The sequence below is a fragment of the Microcaecilia unicolor genome, chromosome 11 (genome assembly GCF_901765095.1).
Source record: "Microcaecilia unicolor chromosome 11, aMicUni1.1, whole genome shotgun sequence".
Lineage (NCBI taxonomy): Eukaryota > Metazoa > Chordata > Amphibia > Gymnophiona > Siphonopidae > Microcaecilia > Microcaecilia unicolor.
This window is the reverse complement of record NC_044041.1, coordinates 60,085,250-60,106,399: the sequence shown is the minus strand read 5'-3', so window position 1 is coordinate 60,106,399 and position 21,150 is coordinate 60,085,250. Positions and strand designations below refer to the sequence as shown.

Genomic DNA, 21,150 nt, shown 5'->3' with positions numbered 1-21,150 from the left:
GATACACATTACAAGTCCTTCCTTTCTGCACATGTCTGAAAGCTGATGGGAGGGGCAGGTATACCTTTGACAAGCAAATGTCCTGTTTATGCTTTTCCTGAGTTCTTTGTTTTCAATGGGGTATTCAGGTGCCCACCTTAGTCCATCTTTTGTTAGGTGGGAGGGCAGAGGAAGCTCTTTTGTGTTTGTTAAGTGTTTATAATTAACTATCCCTGCTCTCAGAAGTTCCCAGAAAAAGGAATGGGGAGAGAGGGGCTTGAAATGAAACTATTTTCTCTGCTGCAGTGTAAAAGCTGCACAAATATATTGGTGTGTATATATAATCCAGCAAAATATAATAAACTGATACCATTACACAACAACACATACAGTACAGTACACCAATATAAATAGGCAGCGATAACAAAGAAATCTGCCAATGCAAGGCAACAAATAATACACCATACTAAGGTAAACATCCAAGCAGGTAAATATACAGTGAAGGGTCTGGGTTCTTAAAGCCCCTCACTAAGAAAAACAATAAAATATAACCCTCAAAATGACCCCTCCCTCCCTCCCACCCATCCTTCCCACCCAAACAAAGAGGAGAAAAGGAAAAAAAAGGGGGGGAAAGAAGGCACAATCTCCTACTTCACCTCAAACGTTTATAATGTATTCAATGCTAGACGCCGAGCTCTAGGAGAAAGAGCCAATATAGGAAACCCAGACTAATAAAAACTGCTTCTTACGTTTGTGAGATAATCCAGCTCTTTGTTTCTCCAGCATCATCAGATTGTGAAGCATGCTCCGCCTTCCCCCAAAAAGAGTATCTGGGATAGTCCAAACCTTAAGAATAGATTTTTTTTACCTGAGACACTTTCCTTATTAATAAATGGCTTCCCCTGCTCTGCAAAGCAAAACGTTCATGTATGTCTAACAAAAGGCCCGCGGGTGAGAATGGAATTGCAGATCCCAGTGTATTTTCCAGATATCGAACCAACCGTTTTCAAAATAAACGTGTAGGCACTTCCAAAAAGCATGAAAGAAAGAATTTGGAGTTTGTGCACATTTTACATACAGTTGTAATGATGACTCTATACTGTTGCTATTGCATTTGAACCTCAATAAAGATCTGAAATCAAAACAAAAGCAACTGGGTTAATTTGCCTCCCCCCCCCATGTTCTTACCTTTATCCTGTCACCTGAATCTTACTCCAGACTTCAGAGGAACTGACTCAGCAGTAGTGCTCTGAAAGTGTGGAATGGAGGAGTTAGCCTAATAGTTAGTGCTTTGGGTTGGAAACCAGGTTTGATTCCCACTGCAGCTGCTTGTGACCCTGGGCAAGTCACTTAACCCTGTATTGCCCCAGGTACAAAACTTAGATTATGAGCCCACTAGGGACAGAGAAGGTACCTGTATGCAATATGGATAAACTGAAGCTGGTATTTCAAGAATCTAATAAACAAAAACAATCCCCTGTGAATTGGGTTAAAATTCAACATTTTGTAAATAGTTGTCTTTTTCTACATAGTATAGTGTTGCTCCCTGCATACAAATCCCAAGAATAAGCCCTGCATGAGAACAAAACTCTTGCCAGTGCCCCTTTCACTGACCACTGATTTCTTTCCAATCTCATATTATTGTTTGATCAAACCCATAGCTCTGTCAAGCACTTATTTTCCATTTGAGTTGAAAAAGTGCATAAATCACAGAGCTGTATAAATGAGCACAAGGACCGCCTGGTATGGTGGCTTTTTAACCACAGTTGTTTGATATGTTGCATACAGCATTCAGGGTTTGTTGCATGTCTGTGCACTTCCGTGTTTTTCTTCAAGGTGTGGTCCACAAAGCCTCTGATTCAGAAACTGCATTTAGCTTCCAGTGTTTTACTCAAATCTTCTTAAGTTAATTAAACTATTTACCTCAACTTTCCAGGCAAATTATTCATTTCTATATAAACTCATTGGCATAGGGACCACCTTGATTTGCACTGAGTGTTCTGATAGTATCCACCTCTGTAACCTCATAACATAATCTATCCTGGCAAAGGTGCCGTGGGCCCGTGATCTGTGTGTATAATCACTCTCTCCAGGATGGTACACCCTCCACGTGTCAACTAAATCGAGAGTTTTATTAAACATTTGGAACTCTCGAGCCCTCGTCCCACGGTAGTGAGAGGCCAGGGTATTAGAACAATCTTGGCGGGGGTCGATAACTGCATTAAAGTCTCCCGCTACTATCAAGTCTCCCCCCCCCCCCCCCCACTCTGCAAACACTTCCCAGTCAAATCTTTAAAGAAGGCAGCATCAAAATTATTGGGCCCATATAAAACCAGCAGTAACAAGTTCCTCCCTGCTAGCCACACTCTTAACAAAATGAAATCTCCTTTATCCCCCCTATCCAAGACTGAGGCCTTGTAAGGGAGGCCTTTCCGAAACAGTACAGCGACTCCCCCCTCCTGCCGCGAGACGGGGCTGCAAATACTTCACTAACCCATGATTTTTGCAGCTTTAGATGTTCTTTCTCAGTGAGGCGTGTTTCCTGTAAGCATGCCACATCAGCTTTATGTCTTTTTGATGCTGATATGATCTTGGATCTTTTAATCGGGGAGCTTATACCTCCCACATTCCAGGTTATTATCCTAGTGGCTATGCTTACCGAATTCACCGATCTTAGTAACTTTACCCCTCAACTCTGCGGGCTCTCGCTGCCTCCAAAATGCAGGGTCCCCCCAGCTCCAAACCCACTCGCCCCAACTGCCCAATTCACCTGTGTGTCCAGTGCAAACCCATTGATCCCCGACTTGCGCCAATTTTAAACTTCTGGTACCCCCAGTCCCCATATTTAATAACATCTTAAATCCCAGTCCCCCCCCCCTTATCCCCCCCTCTCTTTCCACCCCTTTGCTATCTTCCAGGCCCAAGCCTGAGCCTGGTTACAGCTGGAGGCCACCTGAGTAGCGAGGTGCCCTCCCCCCCCCCCCCCCGTATGACTTATAATTCCTTTACTTACTGCTGTTGTTGTGTATATTATGCATTGACTCACAGCAAGTATTATAAAGTCTCTCAATCTCCTTCAATGATGCCTTGCTCCCGTAATCCAGCTTTGGCCTCCTCTGGTGATTTAAATGTGTGCCATTTTCCTTGTAGCGAAACTTTCAGTGAGGCTGGGTACTGGAGTATGAAGCGAATTTGCTTCTGTGCTAATGTTGAACATATCTGATGGAATTTTTTCCGTTGCTCTTGGACGCCGAAGGAATAGTCCTGGAACATCAAAACTGGGCGTCCCTCATGTGTTAGATCTCCCCTTCTGATCTTGAATCAGTTTAGTATTTCCATTTTAGAACGGTAATTGAGCACTCGCGCCACTATCACACGAGGCCTTGCCTGACTCATTTTTGCGTCCCACGCGATGTGCGCGCTCAATTACTAAGGGCCCAAAGGAATCCGATAGAGCCAATTCTTTAGATAACCAGTCCGTGAGCCAGGACACTAAATTTCTGTCCGGTATGTTCTCTGAGATGCCCACTATTCGTAAGTTGTTCCTCCGGGAACGATTTTCTAAGTCCTCTAGTTTGTCGAGGTGTTCCTGGAGCAGCTGTTTGACTTCGCGGATGTCTACGTTGTAGGTGTGTGAGTCATCTTCTAGGGCCGAAACCCGTGTTGAGAGGTCTTCTGTGCGGGTCACAAGTCCCTCCAACTTGGTGTGGTAAGCATCGATTTTTTGTTCCAGAGCATCCCATTTGGGTTGCCAGGCTCTCACCACCGCAGATGTTAGTTGTTCTAGTTGTGATGCCGAGAATGCCTGCCCAGCTTGTTGTGGTTCACCCGCCATTTTGGAATCGGGGGTAGGCAGCTTGATCTTCTCTTTTTCTTTTTTTCCCGGTCCGTAGCGCCATTCCGATTGGGGTTTTATTCACGTATTTGTCCATAAAGTTATGCTGTGGTCAGCAGTTAATCTGGCAATGCTTTTTGAGCAGTATTTTCACGAGTACGGGGCTGGGGCCCACGAGCTGCAGCACAGCACGTCTGCTCAGCTCATCGCATCACGTGGACTCCCCTCTGTAACCTCATATGGTGATTAGAAAGTTGTGGGTGAGTGAGGAAGCAAGAAGAAAAAAAGTTGTAAAGGAAGAGAGAAAACAAAGATCTGTGTTGAAATTAAATATTAGGGATGTGCATTCATTTGAAACAACATTTCCCATGTTGTTGCGTGTTGTATTCAATGGGGGGGAGAGGTTCATGTGTTGTTAACACCAGGAAAGCCATTGTCTCTGTACAGGGCTCTGAACACTGGAACAAATTACCTCAATCCCTTCGTCATCAAACCTCCCTTCAAAAATGTAAAGCAGAGCTCAAAACTTTTCAGTTCTCGAACACATACTCCTAATTCTCCTTGTATACTCAAAATTCTCTACTCATTGACTGTGGAGAATGAACCTGACTGTACCCTTCCCCTCCCCTCTCTTTCCTATCCATATTGTAGTTTTGCCCTTTTACCCTCTTGAGTCATGTATTGTCACTATAAATATGTTATACTATTTTGATGTAACTTTTAGTATGGAAGCCGCCTGGACACATTCCTTGATAGGCGGGGTAGCAAACCCTTTATAAAACTTGAAATAATAGTGCTCATTCTTTCCTAAATAGTGCCTCCTTTTCATCAAAAGTGCACACTCTTCATGACATTATTCCTGTAATGAAAAAATCCCATACAAAATGAACTTTCCCATAAACGACTTGGGAAATGAAATGTTTTGATCTGCGGGCACTCAAAAATTGGCACTCTGCGTAGTTTTATAAAATATGCACCTATCTGAGCACTCTTTATAAATAAAGAATCCCACACCCAGCTTTGGGTGCAAGACTTTCCTACTGAAACCAGGTGTAAATCCTGGAGTGCAGATAGGGCTCTCATCCCCACTATTCTATAACACTGTGCCCCAAATTTTCAGAACGCCCTTGACCTCTCATGGCTATGCCCCCTTTTGGGTTGCATACTATGGGATTTGGGCACCCAGTGTTATAGTGCACAGGTAATGTGCGTGCAACTCCTAATTGGTGCCAATTGATGTCAGTAATTGATAGTGTCCAATTATTGCTTGTTAATGGCTCATTAACCAATTAAGTTGCACATGCATCTCAGGTTTACACCCAAATTTGGATGCTCAGGTTTGGGAAACCTGTACAGAATCCAGAGATTAATGTCTACATATGATAACATTGATTATAGGCATCTGTTGGGTTTCTGATACTGTGAGAACCTTCCATGTTCAGCCTGTGCTAACACAAGATGTCTTCAGTGCCTTGAGCAGCAGTGGGGAGCTGCTATATATGCTTGTTCATGATTCCCTGTGCAGCCATCTGTCAGAAGAAGTGCTCCGGTTGTAGCTGAGGTGTAAGAAGCAGATGAAAACTGTGAAAGTACTTTTTTTTTTTTTTAAATTACATTTGTACCCCGCGCTTTCCCACTCATGGCAGGCTCAATGCGGCTTACATGGGGCAATGGAGGGTTAAGTGACTTGCCCAGAGTCACAAGGAGCTGCCTGTGCCTGAAGTGGGAATTGAACTCACTTTGTCAGTTCCCCAGGACCAAAGTCCACCACCCTAACCACTAGGCCACTCCTCCACTACTGTCAAAGTGCTTCAGCTTTGGAGTTTCCCTCATATTGTAAGGCTGTAGCAGGTTCAGACTGTGTCACAAGAAAGAAAGCCATTTTTTCATATGGTTGTGTGTTGATGATTTGCAGCATATGATGGTTTTGTTCTCTTTGTCTACGAAATAGAGCCATACATGCTCTGCCTCGATTTTAACTGCAGTGGAATTTATCACTTTTATAGATTCTCTGCAGTGAAGTTTACAAGTTTTTTTGTGTATCTTTACAATTGTAGGTCTTTATGCAGTACATTTGTGTCTATAGGCACTTGTCAAGCACAGCTGATGGCAGAGGATCAGGAACGGGTGCAGTTGCACACAAGCCCCTTGGAGCCTTTGCTGTCACAGTATGCCTGCAAGACTTACCGGAGCGCTGAACACTCACAAGCCTTGTTGGGAGGGCTGGTTTCTCTGAGAAACAGTGGGATTCTCTTTGATGTGGTCCTCAGATTGGAAGGAAAGCCGATTGAAGCTCATCGCATTCTGCTGGCTGCATCATGTGATTATTTCAGGTCTGTCTCCTATACAGCAACTTTCACATCCCTTTGCTTCCCCATATCTGTCTAACTCCTGAAGCTTAGAGTTGTAGGCTATTGCCCTGATAAGCCATAATGAAAATGCTTGGAATGAACACTAAGCATTGGCATGAGAATGGTATTAATCCTGTATTGCATTTGGAGCAATGCGTAATGTTACAGTACAGTCACATGTTTTATACAATATAAAATCGAACATATCATGAAAAACATCACTATAGTGGGGTAGTGTCGCCAAATGGTAGTTTCTTGCATAACGCAATCTATTGTGGGAAAGAATTAAGGGGTCCTTTTACCACCCTGCTTGCATTAGGCATACCGCGGGATGTGCTCAGACATTCTGCAGTAAGTGCCAAATGTGCACACACCACTCACCAAAAGTTTTTTTGGGTTTTTTTTGGAGGGAATGTCTGGGGACAGAGAGTTGGTGTTCCTGCACTAATCAGTGCAGCTACATTCCATGCACTAACTGGCATGAGCCCTTACCACCTACAAAATGGCTGTGCACATTCATGGCCATTGATACAGAAAATAGGAAAAAGGCCATTTTTACTGCTGCTGTAAAAATGGCCTCCCTTGTCATCTTGATCTTGCCGCTTTGCACAAGTGGGTGTTATCCCCTCCTACCAGCAGATGAAGGTAGAGATAAAGCTCGTCTTTACCACTAACCTCACCGGTATAATTTAGTGGTACTCTGCAGCATTTACATGATCTAGGGGTGGTGGAACCCGTCCTGCTAGCGCAGCAGGGATTGGGACGTTATTCCATTTATTTTGTGGTCCCAGATAAGGGCGGTTCCTTTTTATCCATCCTGGACCTCAAAGAAGGGGATGCTTGTCTGCAAGTCCAGCATTTTTGCATGGAAACTCTTCTCTTTGTGATTGCCTTGGTCCGTCCAGGGGAATTCTTGACGTTTTTGGACCTCACAGAGGCCTATCTGCGTATTTCTCATCACACCCCATCACTAGAGATACTTTCACTTTTGTGTGCTGGGACAGCACTTCCAGTTTCAAGCCTTGCCTTTTGGTCTGGCTACAGCACCCCACACCTTTTCCAAGGTAACGGTGATGCTGACTATGCATCTGCAGTGCCAGGGCATTCTGAATGACTGGCTGATGCAGAAGCCAGTTTGGTGACCTCTTGGGTCATTTCCCTTATGGAGACCCTGGGCTGGGTCGTGAATTGACTGTAGTCACCTGGTTCTGTCTCAGACCCTGAAATACCTGGGGATTCGCTTCAACACCAATCGGAGGATTGTTTTCCTTCCGAAGGACCGAGCAGAGAAGCTTCGGGCTCAGAAGTGTAGGTTGTGCGTGCCATTGGGCCCCCAAAGTTTGGGGCTACCTGCAGCTCTTGGGGTCCATGGCAGTGATGCTTGAAGTGGTACTTTGGGTGAGGGTGCACATGTGCTCGCTGCAGTGGGCGCTGTTGGGCCCCTGTTTCTCAAGACTTTGAGCATCTCTTGCTTCTCCCTGCCAATGTGAGAGTTAGGCTGGGCTAGTGGGACAGTCTGGTTCACTTCCTGAATGGGGTGCTATTGGAAACCCCAGAGTGGGTGTTGGTCACCACAGATTTTTTTGTTTTTTATTTTTGTTACATTTGTACCCCGCCCTTTCCCACTCATGGCAGGCTCAATGCGGCAGGCAATGGAGGGTTAAGTGACTTGCCCAGAGTCACAAGGAGCTGTCTGTGCTGGGAATTGAACTCAGTTCCCCAGGACCAAAGTCCACCACCCTAACCACTAGGCCACTCCATGCGAGTCTCCATGGCTTGAGGAGCCCATTGTTTGAGTCAAGTGGCTCAGGGAGCCTTGTCTGCTCAGAAGGCGGCGTGGTCCATCAACTGCCTGAAGAATCAATAGGTCCACTTGGCCTGGCTGGACTTTTTGCCTCTCCTCCGGAGGAAGGTGGTCAGAGTGATGTTGGACAATGTCACTACAGTGGCATATCCAGCAAGCATGGTGGCACCAGAAGTCAGGCAGTGGCCTGGGAAGCATCTTGCCTTTGTCGTTGGGCAGAGTCACCTACAGGTGCTGTCAGTGGAACATATTATTGAGAGCAAGGACAATGTGAAGGTGGACATTCTCAGCCACTGTTTTGGACCCAGGAGAATGGGATATGGGGCCACAAGCCTTTCAGCTCATTCTGGATCAATGGGGCCCCTGTCTTCGACCTGATGGCTTCTGGAGCAAATGCGAAAGCTGGCCTCTCAGGGGATAGATGCTCTGGTGCAGTTCTGACCACAGGAGGAGCCTCTGTATGTGCTTCCTCCGTGGCCCCTAATTGGCTAGCTGTTGCACAGGATTGCATGTCATCCTCATCTGATCCAGCTGATGGCTCTGGATTTGCCCTAGCGGCAGTGGTACACAGACTTCGTCCACCTGTTTGTGGGCAAGCCTCTCCTGTTACCCAAGGGTCAAGGCCTTCTCTAGCAAGGGCCAATGGAAATGGAAGATCTGGACCCCTTCTGGCTTATGGTCTGGCTATTGAGAGGTGGCACTTAGAAAGGCGGGGCTTTCCTCCAGCAGTGGTTTCTACGCTGATCCATTTGCAGAAGTCTTCCACCTCCCTGGCTTATGTCAGGGTTTGGAGGGTTTTTGAAACCTGGTGGGCAGTATGGTCATTGTCCCCTTGCAAGGCTCAGATCCCTGATGTTTTGGGGGGTTTGGATCAGGGCCTAGCATTGGAATCTTTGAAGGTGCAGGTAGCTGCTCTTTCCAGCTTTCAGGGTAAGGTTAAGGGCATCTTACCTGGCTAGGCAAGGGGAGGTAGTCCGGTTCCTGAAAAGGGTGGTGCATGGGCACCCTCCGCTGCATCCATCTGTTCCTTTGTGGAACCTGAATCTGGTCCTTCGAATACTGGCAGAGGCTCCATTTGAACCACTGTGGTCGGCTTTGATCAAGGACCTCACACTCAATATGGTTTTTCTGGTAGCTATCACTTCTGCTTGAAGGATCTCCAAACTGTATGCTCTGTCTTGTTGAGATCCGTATCTCTCTTTTGAGGGGGATTCAGTTTCCCTTCACAGTTCCTTCTTGTCTTCCTAAGGTAGTGTCTGCTTTCCATATGAATCAAGAGGTTTGTTTGCCTTCCTTTTCAGTAGAAGGCTCTGATCCAGCGGATTGGAGGCTGCACAAGCTGGATGTCTGCAGGGTGTTGCTACAGTACCTGAAGGAGACAAATGATTTTTGTCTTTCAAATCACCTCTGTGCTTTTTCCTTGACCCTAGGAAGGGTCAGGCAGCCTCCGAGGCTTCGATTGTGAGTTAGATCAAGCCGGATATTGAGGCTGCCTTTGTTTTGCACAAATTGCCCAGTTCCAATTCCATTAGGGCTCAGGCCATATCCTGGGCGGAGGCCTGGACTGTGGCTCTGGAAGAAATTTATAAAGCAGCAATGTGGTCATTCCTTTGTGAAATTCTACTGGTTGAACATGCTGGCCAGGGCCTGTTCGGACTTTGGCAGAGCCATCATTTGAGGGACTTGCCTTTCCCCACCCAGTAGATCTGCTTTGGTACAACCCACTTGTGCAGAATGATACGGCCAAGATGACAAAGAAGGTGAAATTATGTCTTACCCAATAATTTCATTTCCTTTAGTCAGCCGTACCGTTCTGCAACCTGCCCTCAGAAGACTAAGACCTGTAGCTGTCAAGGTGCTCTGTGCTTTTTCTTATTGTTCAAAAAAAGAAAACCAAAAGAAGAATTTTATTTAAACATTCCTGGAGTATGCAGGGTAGCAAGTGCCACTCTGTGGTGTTTTACTCGCTTGATGTTCATTGCAGCTGCAGTGGTTGATGGGGCATAGGTGTGCGTTACAAAGGGACCTTCTGCTACTTTGGCAGATTCCTACTAGATCTTTCCACTCAGCACCACTGGGTTATACCAGCGAGGTCACTGGTAAAGATTAGCTTTTTCTCTACCTACATCTGCTGGTAGGAGGGGATAACGCCCACTTGTACAGAGTGATGCGGCCAACTAAAGGAAAGGAAATTATCGGTAAGACATAATTTCACCTTAGTGCATGGGAAAAGCCTGCGCAGGTGTGCTCTAAGGCCACTTTTTGCTGCAGGTTAGTAAAAGGACCACATAATGACCAAAGGAAAAAGCCAATGTCCTAATATCCAAACTACCTTTGTTATATAAAAAATTGTATAAATAATGTGAAAAAGCATTAAAACATACTTTTTAAAATCCTGATATGCTCATAAAGTACCAATAGCTTCTCATGTCTAATCATTGCACTTGTGAAAATAACAAAAATGTGTAAACAACTATAAAAACGATTTCTTATCTTGAGACAGAGATTATTGCAGCTGATCAGTGTTTAAATGGATTGCCTCTTCTTATCCAAGTGAAGTGGTGGAGGAGAAGGAGGGCTGTTACAGAGCGATCAGATGTCAAGTACGTTTTTAAGAGAAGGGTCAAACACAGAAAGCTAGAAGGATATGCAGAAATGATAATAAAACAAGAGTCGTGAGAAAGTTCAATTTTGTAAGAATAAAAGCCCCATTTGTTGAAGGAAGGGTAAATATATAGTCTTTTCGCTCGTGAAAGGCTTTCCTTCCTTTTGAACTTATGTAGTCATAGGTGCCCTCTGTAAAACCTAAATGGGTTTCTCACAATAGCAGTGTTAGTTACATTTATTGCTATATTGGTTTTATCAATAAAGCCCTCAAGAAGGCTTTGCTGAAACATGTCGGTCATTTATGAATGTTTAATTATGCTTTTCAGGTTTATGAACACTGCATTATTGTATGTGTATGTTCTGGTGCCCGTTGTTCCAGAGGTTATCCGGGAAATTATAGACCGGAAAGCCTGATGTTGGTGCTGAGCAAAATGGTAGAGACTATGATAAAAAAACAAAATTACAGAGCATATTCAAAAGCATAGATTAATCGGACAAAGTCAACATGGATTTAGTGAAGGGAAATCTTGCCTCACCAATCTATTACATTTCTTTGAAGGGGTGAACAAACGTGGATAAAGGTGAGCCGGTTGATATTGTGTATTGTGAAGAGTAAGGGGCTGTTCTGTCCTGGGTAGGCCGCTAAGTGACGCTGTTCCCATAGAAATCGGGGAAAAGGTCCAGGTCATGTCATTATTGAGGAGTCCACTAGGGGAATGTCCAGGTGGAGGTTGGTAGGACCAAGGAGAGTCCTGGGCTGGAAACAGGTGTAGGTAGTTATGGGCTGCATCCTGCCTGGAATTAGGGGGAAGAGCCTGAAGGGGTGGAGAAGCTAATTAACCACCTTATACCTGCCTGAGTAGTGAAAGAGAAGGGAGAAGCTAGAACCTGGCGGCTTGAGAAAGAAGATCCCCTTGAAGGTGCTGGCTGAACTCTGTGGACCTTTTGAAACTATCTGCTGAAAAGGCAGTGCTTTTTTTGTGCCGGTACGCAACGGTACGGCGTACCGGCACCTTTTTTTTTTGCTCCCCCCGCCCCGTGACGGACGCAGTGCCAGCCCCCATTTCCGGCCGCTGCTGCTTCTCCTGTTGAGCAGCAGCGGCCGCTACACAAAGAAAAAGATTTTTAAAAAAAACTTCAAACCTGGCTGAAACTCGGCACCCCGGCACTGTAGACAGCCATTAGGCATTGGCTGTTGCCCCGCAGCTGCTCCTCCTCTTGCCTCTACGTCACTGCGCTCCTCCGGGGTCTTCCTCCAGGGGCAGTGACGTAGAGGCAAGAGGAGGAGCGGCTGCGGGGCAACAGCCAATGCCTAATGGCTGTCTACAGTGCTGGGGTGCCGCGTTTCAGCCAGGTTTGAAGTTTTTTTTTAAAATCTTTTTTCTTTGTGTAGCGGCCGCTGCTGCTCAACAGGAGAAGCAGCAGCGGCCGGAAATAGGGGCTGGTGCCGCGTGCGTCGCGACTTCGCGCCGTTCGCGGGAAACTTGGCAGGGAGAGGGAAAACAACAGAGGGAAGGATTGGGGAGAGAGAGAAAGAGGGAAACCAACAGAGGGAAGGATTGGGGAAAGAGAAAAAGAGGGAAACCAACAGAGGGAAGGATTGGAGAAAGAGGGAAACCAACAGAGGGAAAGGATTGGGGAGAGAGAGAAAGAGGGAAACCAACAGAGGGAAGGATTGGAGAAAGAGGGAAACCAACAGAGGGAAGGATTGGGGAGAGAGAGAAAGAGGGAAACCAACAGAGGGAAGGATTGGGGAGAGAGAGAAAGAGGGAAACCAACAGAGGGAAGGATTGGAGAAAGAGGGAAAACAACAGAGGGAAGGATTGGGGAGAGAGAGAAAGAGGGAAACCAACAGAGGGAAGGATTGGAGAAAGAGGGAAACCAACAGAGGGAAGGATTGGGGAGAGAGGGAACCAACAGAGGGAAGGATTGGGGAGAGAGAGAAAGAGGGAAACCAACAGAGGGAAGGATTGGAGAAAGAGGGAAACCAACAGAGGGAAGGATTGGGGAGAGAGAGAAAGAGGGAAACCAACAGAGGGAAGGATTGGAGAAAGAGGGAAAACAACAGAGAGAAGGATTGGGGAGAGAGAGAAAGAGGGAAAACAACAGAGGGAAGGATTAGGGAGAGAGAGAAAGAGGGAAACCAACAGAGGGAAGGATTGGAGAAAGAGGGAAAACAACAGAGGGAAGGATTGGGGAGAGAGAGAAAGAGGGAAACCAACAGAGGGAAGGATTGGAGAAAGAGGGAAACCAACAGAGGGAAGGATTGGAGAAAGAGGGAAACCAACAGAGGGAAGGATTGGAGAAAGAGGGAAAACAACAGAGGGAAGGATTGGGAGAGAGAGAAAGAGGGAAACCAACAGAGGGAAGGATTGGAGAAAGAGGGAAAACAACAGAGGGAAGGATTGGGGAGAGAGAGAAAGAGGGAAACCAACAGAGGGAAGGATTAGGGAGAGAGAGAAAGAGGGAAACCAACAGAGGGAAGGATTGGAGAAAGAGGGAAACCAACAGATGGAAGGATTGGGGAGAGAGAGAAAGAGGGAAACCAACAGAGGGAAGGATTGGAGAAAGAGGGAAAACAACAGAGGGAAGGATTGGGGAGAGAGAGAAAGAGGGAAACCAACAGAGGGAAGGATTGGGGAGAGAGAGAAAGAGGGAAACCAACAGAGGGAAGGATTGGGGAGAGAGAGAAAGAGGGAAACCAACAGAGGGAAGGATTGGGGAGAGAGAGAAAGAGGGAAACCAACAGAGGGAAGGATTGGAGAAAGAGGGAAACCAACAGAGGGAAGGATTGGGGAGAGAGGGAAACCAACAGAGGGAAGGATTGGGGAGAGAGAGAAAGAGGGAAACCAACAGAGGGAAGGATTGGAGAAGAGGGAAACCAACAGAGGGAAGGATTGGGGAGAGAGAGAAAGAGGGAAACCAACAGAGGGAAGGATTGGAGAAAGAGGGAAAACAACAGAGGGAAGGATTGGGGAGAGAGAGAAAGAGGGAAAACAACAGAGGGAAGGATTGGGGAGAGAGAGAAAGAGGGAAACCAACAGAGGGAAGGATTGGAGAAAGAAGGAAACCAACAGAAGGAAGGATTGGGGAGAGAGAGAAAGAGGGAAACCAACAGAGGGAAGGATTGGAGAAAGAGGGAAACCAACAGAGGGAAGGATTGGAGAAAGAGGGAAACCAACAGAGGGAAGGATTGGGGAGAGAGGGGAAACCAACAGAGGGAAGGATTGGGGAGAGAGAGAAAGAGGGAAACCAACAGAGGGAAGGATTGGAGAAAGAGGGAAACCAACAGATGGAAGGATTGGGGAGAGAGAGAAAGAGGGAAACCAACAGAGGGAAGGATTGGGGAGAGAGAGAAAGAGGGAAACCAACAGAGGGAAGGATTGGGGAGAGAGAGAAAGAGGGAAACCAACAGAGGGAAGGATTGGAGAAAGAGGGAAACCAACAGAGGGAAGGATTGGGGAGAGAGGGAAACCAACAGAGGGAAGGATTGGGGAGAGAGAGAAAGAGGGAAACCAACAGAGGGAAGGATTGGAGAAAGAGGGAAACCAACAGATGGAAGGATTGGGGAGAGAGAGAAAGAGGGAAACCAACAGAGGGAAGGATTGGGGAGAGAGAGAAAGAGGGAAACCAACAGAGGAAGGATTGGGGAGAGAGAGAAAGAGGGAAACCAACAGAGGGAAGGATTGGAGAAAGAGGGAAACCAACAGAGGGAAGGATTGGAGAAAGAGGGAAACCAACAGAGGGAAGGATTGGAGAAAGAGGGAAAACAACAGAGGGAAGGATTGGGGAGAGAGAGAAAGAGGGAAAACAACAGAGGGAAGGATTAGGGAGAGAGAGAAAGAGGGAAACCAACAGAGGGAAGGATTGGAGAAAGAGGGAAACCAACAGAGGGAAGGATTGGGGAGAGAGAGAAAGAGGGGAAAACAACAGAGGGAAGGATTGGGGAGAGAGAGAAAGAGGGAAACCAACAGAGGGAAGGATTGGAGAAAGAGGGAAACCAACAGAGGGAAGGATTGGGGAGAGAGAGAAAGAGGGAAAACAACAGAGGGAAGGATTGGGGAGAGAGAGAAAGAGGGAAACCAACAGAGGGAAGGATTGGAGAAAGAGGGAAACCAACACAGGGAAGGATTGGGGAGAGAGAGAAAGAGGGAAACCAACAGAGGGAAGGATTGGAGAAAGAGGGAAACCAACAGAGGGAAGGATTGGGGAGAGAGAGAAAGAGGGAAACCAACAGAGGGAAGGATTGGAGAAAGAGGGAAAACAACAGAGGGAAGGATTGGGGAGAGAGAGAAAGAGGGAAACCAACAGAGGGAAGGATTGGAGAAAGAGGGAAAACAACAGAGGGAAGGATTGGGGAGAGAGAGAAAGAGGGAAACCAACAGAGGGAAGGATTGGAGAAAGAGGGAAACCAACAGAGGGAATGATTGGGGAGAGAGGGAAAGAGGGAAACCAACAGAGGGAAGGATTGGGGAGAGAGAGAAAGAGGGAAACCAACAGAGGGAAGGATTGGGGAGAGAGGGAAAGAGGGAAACCAACAGAGGGAAGGATTGGGGAGAGAGGGAAACCACAGAGGGAAGGATTGGGGAGAGAGAGAAAGAGGGAAACCAACAGAGGGAAGGATTGGGGAGAGAGGGAAAGAGGGAAACCAACAGAGGGAAGGATTGGGGAAAGAGGGAAACCAACAGAGGGAAGGATTGGGGAGAGAGAGAAAGAGGGAAACCAACAGAGGGAAGGATTGGGGAGAGAGGGAAAGAGGGAAACCACAGAGGGAAGGATTGGGGAGAGAGGGAAACCAACAGAGGGAAGGATTGGGGAGAGAGAGAAAGAGGGAAACCAACAGAGGGAAGGATTGGGGAAAGAGGGAAACCAACAGAGGGAAGGATTGGGGAAAGAGGGAAACCAACAGAGGGAAGGATTGGGGAGAGAGAGAAAGAGGGAAACCAACAGAGGGAAGGATTGGAGAAAGAGGGAAACCAACAGAGGGAAGGATTGGGGAGAGAGAGAAAGAGGGAAAACAACAGAGGGAAGGATTGGGGAGAGAGAGAAAGAGGGAAACCAACAGAGGGAAGGATTGGAGAAAGAGGGAAAACAACAGAGGGAAGGATTGGGGAGAGAGAGAAAGAGGGAAACCAACAGAGGGAAGGATTGGAGAAAGAGGGAAACCAACAGAGGGAAGGATTGGGGAGAGAGAGAAAGAGGGAAACCAACAGAGGGAAGGATTGGGGAGAGAGAGAAAGAGGGAAACCAACAGAGGGAAGGATTGGGGAGAGAGAGAAAGAGGGAAACCAAAGAGGGAAGGATTGGAGAAAGAGGGAAACCAACAGAGGGAAGGATTGGAGAAAGAGGGAAACCAACAGAGGGAAGGATTGGGGAGAGAGGGAAACCAACAGAGGGAAGGATTGGGGAGAGAGAGAAAGAGGGAAACCAACAGAGGGAAGGATTGGAGAAAGAGGGAAACCAACAGAGGGAAGGATTGGGGGAGAGAGAGAAAGAGGGAAACCAACAGAGGGAAGGATTGGAGAAAGAGGGAAAACAACAGAGGGAAGGATTGGGGGAGAGAGAGAAAGAGGGAAAACAACAGAGGGAAGGATTAGGGATAGAGAGAAAGAGGGAAACCAACAGAGGGAAGGATTGGAGAAAGAGGGAAACCAACAGAGGGAAGGATTGGGGAGAGAGAGAAAGAGGGAAAACAACAGAGGGAAGGATTGGGGAGAGAGAGAAAGAGGGAAACCAACAGAGGGAAGGATTGGAGAAAGAGGGAAACCAACAGAGGGAAGGATTGGGGAGAGAGAGAAAGAGGGAAAACAACAGAGGGAAGGATTGGGGAGAGAGAGAAAGAGGGAAACCAACAGAGGGAAGGATTGGAGAAAGAGGGAAACCAACAGAGGGAAGGATTGGGGAGAGAGAGAAAGAGGGAAACCAACAGAGGGAAGGATTGGAGAAAGAGGGAAAACAACAGAGGGAAGGATTGGGGAGAGAGAGAAAGAGGGAAACCAACAGAGGGAAGGATTGGAGAAAGAGGGAAACCAACAGAGGGAATGATTGGGGAGAGAGGGAAAGAGGGAAACCAACAGAGGGAATGATTGGGGGAGAGAGGGAAAGAGGGAAACCAACAGAGGGAAGGATTGGGGAGAGAGAGAAAGAGGGAAACCAACAGAGGGAAGGATTGGGGAGAGAGAGAAAGAGGGAAATCAACAGAGGGAAGGATTGGGGAGAGAGGGAAAGAGGGAAACCAACAGAGGGAAGGATTGGGGAGAGAGGGAAACCAACAGAGGGAAGGATTGGGGAGAGAGAGAAAGAGGGAAACCAACAGAGGGAAGGATTGGGGAGAGAGGGAAAGAGGGAAACCAACAGAGGGAAGGATTGGGGAAAGAGGGAAACCAACAGAGGGAAGGATTGGGGAGAGAGAGAAAGAGGGAAACCACAGAGGGAAGGATTGGAGAAAGAGGGAAACCAACAGAGGGAAGGATTGGGGAGAGAGAGAAAGAGGGAAAACAACAGAGGGAAGGATTGGGGAGAGAGAGAAAGAGGGAAACCAACAGAGGGAAGGATTGGAGAAAGAGGGAAAACAACAGAGGGAAGGATTGGGGAGAGAGAGAAAGAGGGAAACCAACAGAGGGAAGGATTGGAGAAAGAGGGAAACCAACAGAGGGAAGGATTGGGGAGAGAGAGAAAGAGGGAAACCAACAGAGGGAAGGATTGGAGAAAGAGGGAAAACAACAGAGGGAAGGATTGAGGAGAGAGAGAAAGAGGGAAACCAACAGAGGGAAGGATTGGAGAAAGAGGGAAACCAACAGAGGGAAGGATTGGGGAGAGAGAGAAAGAGGGAAACCAACAGAGGGAAGGATTGGGGAGAGAGAGAAAGAGGGAAACCAACAGAGGGAAGGATTGGAGAAAGAGGGCAGGATTGGGGAGAGAGAGAGAGAGAGAAAGGGAAACCAACAGAGGGAAGGATTGGGGAGAGAGAGAAAGAGGGAAACCAACAGAGGGAAGGATTGGAGAAAGAAGGAAACCAACAGAAGGAAGGATTGGGGAGAGAGAGAAAGAGGGAAACCAACAGAGGGAAGGATTGGAGAAAGAGGGAAACCAACAGAGGGAAGGATTGGAGAAAGAGGGAAACCAACAGAGGGAAGGATTGGGGAGAGAGGGAAACCAACAGAGGGAAGGATTGGGAGAGAGAGAAAGAGGGAAACCAACAGAGGGAAGGATTGGAGAAAGAGGGAAACCAACAGATGGAAGGATTGGGGAGAGAGAGAAAGAGGGAAACCAACAGAGGGAAGGATTGGGGAGAGAGAGAAAGAGGGAAACCAACAGAGGGAAGGATTGGGGAGAGAGAGAAAGAGGGAAACCAACAGAGGGAAGGATTGGAGAAAGAGGGAAACCAACAGAGGGAAGGATTGGGGAGAGAGGGAAACCAACAGAGGGAAGGATTGGGGAGAGAGAGAAAGAGGGAAACCAACAGAGGGAAGGATTGGAGAAAGAGGGAAACCAACAGATGGAAGGATTGGGGAGAGAGAGAAAGAGGGAAACCAACAGAGGGAAGGATTGGGGAGAGAGAGAAAGAGGGAAACCAACAGAGGGAAGGATTGGGGAGAGAGAGAAAGAGGGAAACCAACAGAGGGAAGGATTGGAGAAGAGGGAAACCAACAGAGGGAAGGATTGGAGAAAGAGGGAAACCAACAGAGGGAAGGATTGGAGAAAGAGGGAAAACAACAGAGGGAAGGATTGGGGAGAGAGAGAAAGAGGGAAAACAACAGAGGGAAGGATTAGGGAGAGAGAGAAAGAGGGAAACCAACAGAGGGAAGGATTGGAGAAAGAGGGAAACCAACAGAGGGAAGGATTGGGGAGAGAGAGAAAGAGGGAAAACAACAGAGGGAAGGATTGGGGAGAGAGAGAAAGAGGGAAACCAACAGAGGGAAGGATTGGAGAAAGAGGGAAACCAACAGAGGGAAGGATTGGGGGAGAGAGAGAAAGAGGGAAAACAACAGAGGGAAGGATTGGGGAGAGAGAGAAAGAGGGAAACCAACAGAGGGAAGGATTGGAGAAAGAGGGAAACCAACACAGGGAAGGATTGGGGAGAGAGAGAAAGAGGGAAACCAACAGAGGGAAGGATTGGAGAAAGAGGGAAACCAACAGAGGGAAGGATTGGGGAGAGAGAGAAAGAGGGAAACCAACAGAGGGAAGGATTGGAGAAAGAGGGAAAACAACAGAGGGAAGGATTGGGGAGAGAGAGAAAGAGGGAAACCAACAGAGGGAAGGATTGGAGAAAGAGGGAAAACAACAGAGGGAAGGATTGGGGAGAGAGAGAAAGAGGGAAACCAACAGAGGGAAGGATTGGAGAAAGAGGGAAACCAACAGAGGGAATGATTGGGGAGAGAGGGAAAGAGGGAAACCAACAGAGGGAAGGATTGGGGAGAGAGAGAAAGAGGGAAACCAACAGAGGGAAGGATTGGGGAGAGAGGGAAAGAGGGAAACCAACAGAGGGAAGGATTGGGGAGAGAGGGAAACCAACAGAGGGAAGGATTGGGGAGAGAGAGAAAGAGGGAAACCAACAGAGGGAAGGATTGGGGAGAGAGGGAAAGAGGGAAACCAACAGAGGGAAGGATTGGGAAAGAGGGAAACCAACAGAGGGAAGGATTGGGGAGAGAGAGAAAGAGGGAAACCAACAGAGGAAGGATTGGGGAGAGAGGGAAAGAGGGAAACCACAGAGGGAAGGATTGGGGAGAGAGGGAAACCAACAGAGGGAAGGATTGGGGAGAGAGAGAAAGAGGGAAACCAACAGAGGGAAGGATTGGGGAAAGAGGGAAACCAACAGAGGGAAGGATTGGGGAAAGAGGGAAACCAACAGAGGGAAGGATTGGGGAGAGAGAGAAAGAGGGAAACCAACAGAGGGAAGGATTGGAGAAAGAGGGAAACCAACAGAGGGAAGGATTGGGGAGAGAGAGAAAGAGGGAAAACAACAGAGGGAAGGATTGGGGAGAGAGAGAAAGAGGGAAACCAACAGAGGGAAGGATTGGAGAAAGAGGGAAAACAACAGAGGGAAGGATTGGGGAGAGAGAGAAAGAGGGAAACCAACAGAGGGAAGGATTGGAGAAAGAGGGAAACCAACAGAGGGAAGGATTGGGGAGAGAGAGAAAGAGGGAAACCAACAGAGGGAAGGATTGGGGAGAGAGAGAAAGAGGGAAACCAACAGAGGGAAGGATTGGGGAGAGAGAGAAAGAGGGAAACCAAAGAGGGAAGGATTGGAGAAAGAGGGAAACCAACAGAGGGAAGGATTGGAGAAAGAGGGAAACCAACAGAGGGAAGGATTGGGGAGAGAGGGAAACCAACAGAGGGAAGGATTGGGGAGAGAGAGAGAAAGAGGGAAACCAACAGAGGGAAGGATTGGAGAAAGAGGGAACCAACAGAGGGAAGGATTGGGGAGAGAGAGAAAGAGGGAAACCAACAGAGGGAAGGATTGGAGAAAGAGGGAAAACAACAGAGGGAAGGATTGGGGAGAGAGAGAAAGAGGGAAAACAACAGAGGGAAGGATTAGGGATAGAGAGAAAGAGGGAAACCAACAGAGGGAAGGATTGGAGAAAGAGGGAAACCAACAGAGGGAAGGATTGGGGAGAGAGAGAAAGAGGGAAAACAACAGAGGGAAGGATTGGGGAGAGAGAGAAAGAGGGAAACCAACAGAGGGAAGGATTGGAGAAAGAGGGAAACCAACAGAGGGAAGGATTGGGGAGAGAGAGAAAGAGGGAAAACAACAGAGGGAAGGATTGGGGAGAGAGAGAAAGAGGGAAACCAACAGAGGGAAGGATTGGAGAAAGAGGGAAACCAACAGAGGGAAGGATTGGGGAGAGAGAGAAAGAGGGAAACCAACAGAGGGAAGGATTGGAGAAAGAGGGAAAACAACAGAGGGAAGGATTGGGGAGAGAGAGAAAGAGGGAAACCAACAGAGGGAAGGATTGGAGAAAGAGGGAAACCAACAGAGGGAATGATTGGGGAGAGAGGGAAAGAGGGAAACCAACAGAGGGAATGATTGGGGAGAGAGGGAAAGAGGGAAACCAACAGAGGGAAGGATTGGGGAGAGAGAGAAAGAGGGAAACCAACAGAGGGAAGGATTGGGGAGAGAGAGAAAGAGGGAAATCAACAGAGGGAAGGATTGGGGAGAGAGGGAAAGAGGGAAACCAACAGAGGGAAGGATTGGGGAGAGAGGGAAACCAACAGAGGGAAGGATTGGGGAGAGAGAGAAAGAGGGAAACCAACAGAGGGAAGGATTGGGGAGAGAGGGAAAGAGGGAAACCAACAGAGGGAAGGATTGGGGAAAGAGGGAAACCAACAGAGGGAAGGATTGGGGAGAGAGAGAAAGAGGGAAACCAACAGAGGGAAGGATTGGAGAAAGAGGGAAACCAACAGAGGGAAGGATTGGGGAGAGAGAGAAAGAGGGAAAACAACAGAGGGAAGGATTGGGGAGAGAGAGAAAGAGGGAAACCAACAGAGGGAAGGATTGGAGAAAGAGGGAAAACAACAGAGGGAAGGATTGGGGAGAGAGAGAAAGAGGGAAACCAACAGAGGGAAGGATTGGA

General features: G+C 47.6%; 1 protein-coding gene across 7 annotated transcripts in view; it reads left to right on the top strand.

The window, feature by feature from the left end:
- Positions 1–21,150, top strand: part of KLHL22 (kelch like family member 22) — a 75,245-nt gene that overhangs the window by 34,605 nt on the left and 19,490 nt on the right. For 4 of the 7 annotated variants that reach the window (XM_030219032.1, XM_030219035.1, XM_030219034.1 and 1 more), the window contains one exon: positions 5,901–6,147. In XM_030219032.1, coding sequence (XP_030074892.1) covers positions 5,901–6,147 — 247 coding nt within the window. Of the gene's footprint in view, positions 1–5,871; positions 6,148–21,150 lie in introns of all 7 variants that reach the window. The other 3 variants (XM_030219030.1, XM_030219033.1, XM_030219031.1) reach the window with 1 other exon arrangement.